The sequence below is a fragment of the Telopea speciosissima genome, chromosome 6, assembly GCF_018873765.1.
Source record: "Telopea speciosissima isolate NSW1024214 ecotype Mountain lineage chromosome 6, Tspe_v1, whole genome shotgun sequence".
Taxonomy (NCBI): Eukaryota; Viridiplantae; Streptophyta; class Magnoliopsida; order Proteales; family Proteaceae; genus Telopea; species Telopea speciosissima.
In genome coordinates, this window is record NC_057921.1 from 65,566,135 (window position 1) to 65,576,542 (window position 10,408).

General features: G+C 38.0%; 1 protein-coding gene across 2 annotated transcripts; it reads left to right on the top strand.

The window, feature by feature from the left end:
• The first annotated feature begins 1,005 nt into the window (after positions 1 to 1,005).
• Positions 1,006 to 9,762, top strand: LOC122663841 (DET1- and DDB1-associated protein 1-like). Of its 2 annotated transcripts, none has more exons than XM_043859488.1 (4): positions 1,006 to 1,253; positions 7,788 to 7,848; positions 9,478 to 9,542; positions 9,632 to 9,762. In XM_043859488.1, exons 1-4 carry the CDS (start codon positions 1,170 to 1,172, stop codon positions 9,722 to 9,724), a joined length of 303 nt encoding a protein of 100 aa, XP_043715423.1. In that variant the 5' UTR covers positions 1,006 to 1,169; the 3' UTR covers positions 9,725 to 9,762. The 2 variants fall into 2 exon arrangements, with proteins under 2 accessions (XP_043715423.1, XP_043715424.1); XM_043859489.1 differs by having other exon boundaries at positions 1,013 to 1,253; positions 9,481 to 9,542.
• Positions 9,763 to 10,408: the final 646 nt, after the last annotated feature.

Genomic DNA, 10,408 nt, shown 5'->3' on the forward strand with positions numbered 1-10,408 from the left:
TGTAGCTAAAGAACCAAATGCACCCTCATTTTTAATCAACTCATTCATCTTCTGACTAAGTTCATCTGTAACATTGAGCAATCATATTCTGTAAATCATACTTATGATGCAGTGGGAGAGCCAAAATATTCTTAATTTATCGACGTATAGAAAACCGAAACTAATAGCAAATAAGTATTCTAAATGCCGTTGTATATTTCTACCACCTGATAGCATTTGTTATATTAAGCCTTGTTAGCATGTTGCTCATGTCATCATCTAATAATATCTTGATTTTTATGATATGTGATGATATTATGATAATGCCATGGTAATAAGATTTAGTTTATTCGAATCGTTATAATAAAAGAAAGATTGTTATAAAAAGGAAAACTGCCATTCCATGATCCAAACACATAAGTTTATTCGCTTAATTAGTGATTTTTTATCATATGGTGAGATGATGTAGCAATTCCAAGCATTGGATAGAAAGAGCAATAAATGCAAAGTAATATTCTCTCATGTACATTATTCATGTCATGCACAGTCATAGTTCTTCTATTGACTTATTTCAAAACTGTTTTTTTGCTCTTTGACCAATTCCGCAATCATAAAAAAAAACAAAGACGAGAGAGTGTACACATACATGAATCCATGATTTCAAAGATTGAGAATTGGATCGGTTAAATCAGACGATTTGGATTTAAATCGGCCATGACCGTTCCTGCTTCCGATCGACATAATACCGTCGATTCACATCCAAAAACCATAAAATCAATATGTTTTTTGATACAAGGCCCGATTCTAAGGTTTTTAGGATCGTCCCGATTCCGTCTTTTAAAACCTTTCTTCAACCATAGTGAGGATTTGATGACGTTCCAGAAGTTGCTAATCATCTATCATGGATTAGAGAACGAATATCCATAGTTCCATAAACGGGTGCGGTGTTTTTTAACCTTCTCTTCCCAGGAAGGTTAAACTTACATGAGCATCTCCGGAAGCTGCGAAAACTGTACAGTTAATTATTTTTCCTTTTAAATTTTATTTCTGCTCGGATTTCCTCAACTTTAAAAATCTTTGATGATCTCCGACTTCGTCACATTGATACTATGTTGCCCTAAATGGGCCATAGATAGTTCGTTTTTCTTCGAATTTCCGATCGACCTCAACTTCCCAAACGCAGCTTTTTAATGGGTTCTATGCTCGGTGACTTGCCTTCATTCGATCCTCACAATTTCAGCCAACTTCGACCATCTGATCCCTCTAATCCTTCTGTAAGCATTGTTGTTCCTTTCTTCTTTGTCTAAAATGTTTTCATTATAATCTTATTTAGGTTTGCTTTTATCTCTTGTTTGGATTTGAGTTCATTACCCCTTCATTCATCTGCCAGTCGAAAGTTGAAACAGAACTACTTTCTTATAGAATTTTATGGGTGTGGGGTTTCTTCATGCAAATTTAGGTTTTATAGTGATTGCTTCTACAACCACTTTACATTTTTCATAAAAATTTGGGGATTATACATTGGTGTGGAAATTTGTACAATTTGTTGTCTCTATTCATCTGCATGTCAGAACAAGAGATCAGATTTGCATGGGCCGGCAACCATGACTATGGTTTTCTACTGTTATGTGAGAGTTTAGTTTCCCTGTGTGCATATTTTGTGTGCATTGCTGGTCGGGACAGTTTAGTTTCTATATCCAAGTTCGATGACGTAGATAAAAGAAGTGATAGCTACTCCGTGCATAGTTGCATACAGGTGTTGGTGCTGATTCTTATGCATTCACGCCTTGCTTCTGATACAAAAAGTAATAATCTATGTTCATGCGGGAATCACATCGTTGGGTTTGGAGCAAAAATTTAACAAGCTTCCAATTCAGCTCCTGACCTTAGCTTGTTGTGTAGAGTTCTAGATTAGGGAATGGTCTCGAACATTTGTGAATAAATAGATCATTAGTAGTCAACGCAATGCAGTGTTGGGTAATGAAGAAATTGCATTGCCACTCCCGACACTACACTAACAGCTTAAAAACTATAGAAGGTAACACAACAACAACAACTCAGCCTTATTCCAACTAAATGGGGTTGGCTACATGGATTCTAGAGAGTTAATATGGCAAGTATTAGAGAAGAGAAGTTTTTTCAAGTAAATATGTAGACATAATTAACAATATGTATGATGGTACGGTGATAAGTGTAAGAACTGTGGGGGGCCAAGGTAATGAATTCCCAATTACAATTGGGTTACATTAAGGATTAGCTTTAAGCCCTTATTTATTTGTGCTTATCATGAATGATTTAACCAGAGACATAAGATGAGGTCCCTTGGTGTATGTTTTTTGCTGATGATATTGTTTTGGTGGATGAGACAAAAGCAAGGATTAATGCCAAGTTGGAGTTATAGAGATCAACCTTGGAATAAAAAAGTTTTAAGATTAGCAGAACAAAGACAGAGTATATGGTTTGTAACTTTGGTTACACTAGGACGGATAATGAGACAGTGAAAATTGATGAGAGGAAGATTTCGTAAAGTGATTATTTTAGGTATTTGAGCTCAATCATAAATAGAGAAGGTGATATAGAGGATGGTGTTTCACTAAGAATTAAAATAGGATGGATGAAGTGGATAAGTGCCTCCGGAGTGTTGTGTGATCAGCGTATTCCTTTAAAACTTAAAGAAAAATTTTATAGGACAGTCATACGACCGACTATGATGTATGGGGTGGAATGTTGGGTGGTTAAGAAGCATCATATAGATAAACTCTGTGTAGTGGAGATGAGGATGTTGAGATGGATGAGTGGCGAAACTAGGAAGGATAAAGTAAGGAATGATCATATTAGAGTTGGTTTGGGAGGAGCTCCAATACATGATAAGCTATGAGAAAGTCATTTGAGGTGGCATGGGCATGTTCAACGGAGGCCTTTGGATGCTCCAGTACAGAGGAGTGATTTGATTCAAATTAAAGGAACTAAAAGAGCCAGGGGCGGATCTAAAATGACCTTAAGAGAAGTGGTGAGGAAAGACATGCAGAGCTTAGGTCTTGTATCAAGCATGATCTTGAATAGAAAGTTATTTTAACTAAAAACTAATAAACAGTTTTGCTTACTATTAGAATTCTGAAAATTGAATTAGCTTTAGTTTTGAGAGAATTTTATTGTCAGAATCTTCTCATTCTTTTGGTTCTTAATGACTGCTGAAATTTTGCTTTCCATCTATGAAAACCCAGGTAGTATTCATTCATAATGTTTTGCCTTCATTAATACTGTTTCTCTCTCATAGTGAGCAGCACTTCTTGCCTTGCATGTGGAGTTCTGTGCAACTACACCATTCTCAATCGCTTTTAGGAAACTTGGGATCCAATTTGATGAGCAGACTGCAAAATCATGGCAAAACAATGGCATGATAGAATAAAAAATCAAGCCATGATGCATGATTTACACTACAGTTGTGGAACAAATTGATGCACAGTTTGTGCTTCTCAAAAGCATTAATCACAGTTGATTATAGGTTGTAGTAATGGATCCCCTACTATTATTATCCTAGATGACCATACTCTGATTTGAGATGATAACATGCAGCCTAAATCTGGCATGATTGGTGTGGTAGATGCTAATAAAGATAGTTAAATTTTGGAATGAAGTCCACCCCAAATGTTAGAGAACTGAGTTTGATCACCCCAATATGGGCATGACCTTGGATGTCCAGTAATTCACGAGATAGGGGATACAAATATGTTTCTTGATTGTTTAGGAGGCTTGGTATTGTATTTGTTTATATTGATTCTAGAGGACAGGAAAGTGCCCTACTGGCAAACCATTATGGGAATCTTCAGATTTTCACTACAATGGAGAATGGAGCTTGGCCACACGATCAGTCCAAACATGATGGAAGAAGTAGTGCAACCATTTTTTCTCATTCATTATTCCTGTTTTGCATTGAAAATTGTGAGACCAGTTCGCTTGATTCAAGGAAAGTCTATACTAGGTAAATGAGGAAATGTAAATGATCACATAAGTGTACATTTCCAGCATGGATGCAGGGTTTCCAATATGGCCCCTCCTGTGATAGTTATATAGGCGAATATAGACACAGAAGTTTCAGATTCCAACATGGCAAAATTTTGAAAAATAAAGTGTCCTTGTTACAAAGATTATATAAGATATTTTAATTGGTAATATCTATGATCATTCGGAGATTCGATATTGACTTTACCCTGAGATATGCTTTGTTATTTTATCATTTGATCCATGATAAGTGGAAGCATGGTCGTATGGTTTGACTTCTTAGAGCAAGATGTATTATTTTCTGCAAGGAAGCTGAGATCTATACCTGGCCAAAGGCCAAAATGTATTGTCAGAGTTCTGTGGGAAAATTTTCTGGATTCTCCTGTGAAAAGGAAATGATTAACATACTTTGCATTTGAGTGATATAGGTACTTGCCATCCATGTGCTCAGATTGAAGAACATCAATCTCATTGGATAAGAGATCACAGTATGCTCATAAAGTATACTGCATGGTTGAACCTGGGTATGAGGATATTTGATGCAGTACATGTCCATTGGGTGGGCTTCATACTTGGTTCATACTTGGCCCATGTTATGGGTTTAATTAAGTCCATCAAGACAGCATGTTTTAGCCCATATTCTGGGTTTGTTCAAGCCCATCGAGCCAGCATATAGTCAGCCCAAGTTTAGCTCTCGACCAGCAGCTTGAAGGAAGATTTTTCGTGGGGGGTTTATTAGCTATAGATTAGTTTCTATTTTATAGGTTGTTTTATGTAAATAGTAGTTTCTTTTTCTAGGGCTCTTTAGTTTGTTAATTAGATTGGGATTGGGATACGTTGTAAGGAGTTTCTATTTAGGATAAAGTTCAATTTGTGAGGGATTCCTTTCCACGCAAGGAAGGCCCCGTTGATGTAATCGATTTGTAAGTTTATAAATAAAGAGCAAAGGCTGAAACAGCCAAGTCGATTTTGAGAGAAAAGAAAAACGGAGTTTGGTTACCATTATTGGCTGGGAGATGCAGTTGGGGTGAGATCCCCATGCTTTGAGAGGGTGAGAGTCCCAAGGGAAGAGTGTGAGACTGTCCCCTGTGCAATAAAAGCTTCTAACAGCTCTTGGGAATTGCTGGGGTGAGAGGAGGCCCTTGACAGTTGTGGTGCTCCCCAGACGTCTTCAGAGCTGCCCAGGCCTTCATCGAAGGGGTTGATCATCCCCAGTACACCATTCGTTCAACCCATCCTGTCTTCTTCCATCTTCTATCTTTTCTTTGTTTTCAATCAATTTATGTGTGAGATTTTATTCTGATTTGAATACCTGTTGAAGATCATTCAAAGGAGGAATAATAGGCTGAAGTCCATGATTGATTGATGCCCAAGGAGTGGAGAAGCTACTGCCATTCCTGCTGACTGGAAATCCTGCAGAACAATCTACTCGAGCTGGTTTTTTGTTGGAGACTGCAGAGCCTCAAGATTGGTCATGATCGGTTGCTGTGATTTGTTACTTGAATATGAATTTAATGATCATGTTTAAGATCCTGCCTGTAGAGTTGGTTGACTTGGTTCTTAGTTGAACTGGCATCTACATAAATATTCACTTCAGCCTTATTTATTTTTGTAGTTATCATCACCTCTATGACCACTTTGTGTAGCTGATGCCACTAAGTTGGTGATTCTGATTCCAGTCTTAACTGCTTAGTTATCAAGGCAGCAAGGCGTTGGAGAGGGTCCAAAATCTAGGCGACACCAACCAGGCGGGCCAAGGCGTCCGCCTAGGCGCCCAAGGAGCCTGGACCCACCTAGGCGGTGCCTTGATAACTATGCTTAACTGTTCTTTCATTTGCAATGTGTAAAACTCGAGCAGCGCGCAGAACTGAAAAGTCGTGGGTTGGTTCAACACGGTTTGGCTGTTGGCTATCAATCTGATGATGTCAGCAAAGAAGATATGTACTTTTTTGTTGTTATTTTATGGACAACTTATTTATGTCTATCTTATCAATTTGGGAAGACAACTGACAGATTAACTTAGCCTTGTTATCATGTACCTCTCTTTTCTCATTAATTGTAGAGTTAATTTGCTAAAAATATGTTGGAATTTTCTAAATTTTCGAAACCACTAAATTTTGAATCCATTAGATTGAGGAAAACTCTTAAACCTTGAATATGTGTTTTCTCTCTTAATAGTGGGCTAATTAATACCCATAGATCTAGAAGTCAAAATTTTCTAAGACGATTCCTGCTCAAGCCATAAAGTTGTTATCGTGATCTAATCCTTATTGGATGGTTCAGACAATTCTTGGAGCACTTTGTCTCAACAGGCAAACCAACCCAAAAGAATGCATTGGTGGCTAGGAGTCCCACTGATCCAACTGTTTGGTCTGGTCTGGGATTCAAAACACTGTCCCCCTGAGAAAATGTAAAAAAGCACGGCCCCACCAAAAAGGGCCTTCTTTTAATCACCACCTTTTTGGAGCAAGGTGTAGGCCCTCCTCTGGTCAAACTGGTTGTTGGATGGGAAGCCTTTCTATTGAATTTGCCACCAGTGGACAATAGAGAGCTTTGGGAAAGATATTTGGGCCACATCAACGAAAGGCTTCCTTGATGCGCTGTTAAGGGAACCCTGAACCTTTGCCCTAGTGGAGAATGAAAACACACTCTTTACAAGAAATTTTTTCATTTTGGAGTTAACATCTTTACTTGTCATTTTAGTGCTCCTTGCATTTCAACATCACATGAACTTCATCCTGAATGAGTGATAGAAATCTTGTACTGCCATTTTTCACCTTGTTTAGTATTCTGCATGACTTAAATTTGATATCTTCTGTATCGATTGCAGGATTAAATATCTAATGATCTTGATTTGTTTTAAATTAAGTTTTTTTTAATTGGTAATGATAAGCTGTTTTACTGAATGGAGGCTTTTCTTCTACCACCTCAATTCTTGGGCGCAGAGAAAGCACCTGAGGAGTACTTTTGTAAATAAACTGGCGTAGTAAATGCTTGGGGACTGTTGCCATTGAAATCTGAAAGGATGACGTGCCACCGGGAGACCTGCACACCACCTGAAACCAGAGAGTGAGCACAAGAGAGGGACAGAGTTGGACTCCGTTGGAGACTCTCTGATGCTTAAGTTAGAATTTGGACAACAGGAGAAGAGTTTGGATCAATGAGAGAGCAGTGGTGAATGGAACAGTATTGAATGTTGTCTAGAGAGTTTACCTTAGGATTCACCTTCTTATTTATAGGAGGGATGGTGCGTGAATCTGACTTCTTAGCATGGCGGTGGAGAGTATTGGCCTTCCATCCTATGGGCGGTGGAGTGTCTAGGCTCTTATGCCAGTGGGTGCTTTGCCCAGACCTTTCTGCATGTCGAGGGCGTACCCTGGCAGCCTGACGAACTACTATGTTGACCTTGCTTACCTATATCGTAGAAGTCCGAATGCCTTGTCATAGCTTCGCCATGTGTCCTCTTGCCATAGGTAGGTTGATTTTAGGTTATGTCAGGGACTAATAATTGTCTTCACCAAAACAGACTTGAGATCCTTTTCTGTGCCCAATAGAGGTGGCGTAATTTCCGATACAAGAGGTGGTTGTGGAGGACCCATTCTTGATTTGCTGTCAGTCTCTAAAGAATTTCGAATAATCTCATTTCATTAGCTTGGATGTAGTGCTCTTGTTTTCGTAAGCATCATATTCCTAATTTTGGTATATGATTTCATTTTTCTTTTGCATTTAATGCAAATAAAGCCAGTAAGTAATAAGATGTATTTGTACAATTTCTTTTGTTCTAATTTTTTTGGGTGTATTTTCAGAAGCTAATGCCTGCTACTTATCATCCTACTCATAATCGGACAGTTCCACCGCCTAATCAAGGTTAGAATCAGATCCTTTAACATCATACTACTATTACAATATTGTGTTATGTTGCATGTTGCAATTCTAGAAATTCTTAATTTTGGATTCTTTTGAAACTTTATGGTTGTGTCTGTTTATTATCATTCGTTACAATTTTTCTCAACTAATGGTTTCTTTTTGTGAGATTGCAGACTGCAATGAACAATGATATTTTCCCCAAGAATAGGTTTAATTGATATTGTAACAAATATAATTTATTTAGTGTACATTTCCATAATCATTGCAAATGACTATTAATAGTCACCCCAATTTTTTCATTCAAAGCTGGGCCATGATAGATGATAAAACTGCATATGTTTCTTCTCCATTACTTCTTTGTGCTTTATTTGAGAAAACCACACCCTGTTTGTTTCTGGTAAACTGCGACTTGGAAGCTAAACTTACTGATACAATACTTGGCTTTCAAGCATTTTTTGCTTGCTTACGGGATTTATTAAAATTAAGCCATTTTCTTGTTGGCTTAACTGTTCTCAATTTCTCATTGTTTGCTGGCCAAGGATTTGCCTTTATTTTTTTTTTTGGTATTTTTGGGTGTGGGAGGGGGGGTGGGGGTGGGTGGGTTGGAGGTGTTGGTTGAACTTTATAAAGTAAAAAGAGAAGTTAGCAAGTGCATTGACATTGACTCCCCCAACCTGTTCCTCTTAGATATGGTTGCAATGCACTGTGTTAAAAATATGATGATTCTCCACATAGGGCCTAAATGTATTGTGATTGTAATTGGATCTGAAAGACTGAAACAGTAAGATGGTTGGGCAACTAGGAATGTGATCTTCCTCTCAGTTTATAGCTTAGTGTGAATGTGGACTGTTCTAGCAAGTTGAGCGAGTAAGCCAGAATCACCTCCCATGGATGGGTAATGGGTGGTCCTTCTACAGGCTAAGAAAGTTGTCCATGAAGGTGGGTGGGAGTCAGTGTGGCTGGAAACCTGAGATTGTTTAACTGTTGATTTGGTTGACCTGACCTTGTTTGGTTGAACTAGCTGTGTCCCTATACAACACAAATAAATAAAAACAACATAAAAAGTTCATCAATATCTGGAAAATGTCAGGAAGGGGCAGGCTCTTTGTCCGTTATGCCATAAACATGGAAGGAGGTTACTGGTAGAGAGATATGTGGAACTAAATACCTCGAAATTTAAAGTTCTTAAAATCCAGACATCCACATTTAACCTATATCTCTATTTTAGTAACTGAATTCAAATAAACTGAACCAGCACTTTTTCCTGCTCTATCTGTTCTAGTTTATACAGGTTCAGGTCTGAGAGTATCTACTTTGTGCAGAACTGCTAAAGATTAAAACCATCTCCAATCCACTCCTCCCAGGACTCTGCAAAAGTGGGATTTTCACTGGATTATATGGCCCTTTGTATGTGTGTTCATCAAGAGATTTTAGGCTGGCCATTAAGCTGCCGTAGTTCCCCTTTAGTGCAGATTGGGTAGGCAGAGCAAAACAAAAAACAAATTTATGGAGTTACCATTTTCTGCTTGTTTGCGTTTAGTTTAATTCCTGGATTTTTCTAATGTCTTACAGTTTCATTTTATATTGATCATTATGCTTTGCTACTTCCTAATATCTTCATGTTTTTAACAGTTATATCAACTGAAGCCACAAATATTCTTTTGAGACAGTTCTATCAACATTCTGAAGAAAAGGTCTGATTTCTGCTCTAAATTTACACTAAACTCATACACACAATCAACTTATGCCTATCCTCAGCCTTTTATTTCTTTTTTCTTTGCAGTTAAGGCCCAAGAGAGCTGCCTCTGAAAATCTAACTCCAGAACATGGGTTCAAGCAGCCTAGGGGTTCTATCCCAGATGAATCTTCCAATTGAGCTTCTCAGCCAAGTAAAATGTCCCGGCTGCCCTTACTACCATGGTGTAATATATTATAAGTTGGATGCTTGCTTGCTTGATTTGCTTGTGGATGGAATGCTTTGGGAAGACATGTAGATTATGTATCTATAGGACATACATTTAATAAAAACAGGGGGTGAAAAGATCCCCCTTTTTAATTCTCTCATAAGTTTTCTTTTATGTCTATGGGTTTGGTTCTTTGGGAGCAGGGTTTCAAGAATCTGGCTTTTCTAATCCTTGTAAAAGGCATAGTAACATCAATTCTGGGCCGAATCAGGTTGGATCGGAATCGGCGGGGACCGATCTAGATCTTGATTCAGTGTTTTTAAACCCTGGTTGGGATGTATTAATCATTCATGCAAATAAACTTTCTGAAAAGACAAGCAGGAGGCGATAACCTTATTAGACAAGAGTTAACTTTTTTTTGAGGGTGATGAGGAGGGCCTCGTTTCTCCTCATCCATGCTGAGGAGAATTTTTTCAATGAAATTATTAAAAAAACAAAAAACAAATGTCAAGTGTGACATTGCATTATTACTTTTGACTTAAAAAAAAAAAAAGGAAAAGGAGCACTTACCTGAACAGCTGCACTCAGACACAGCTCAGCGTGAAAAGACCTACGCACCTTTTTTCAGGTAAGTTGGGCTTTTCGCCTTGGGCTGT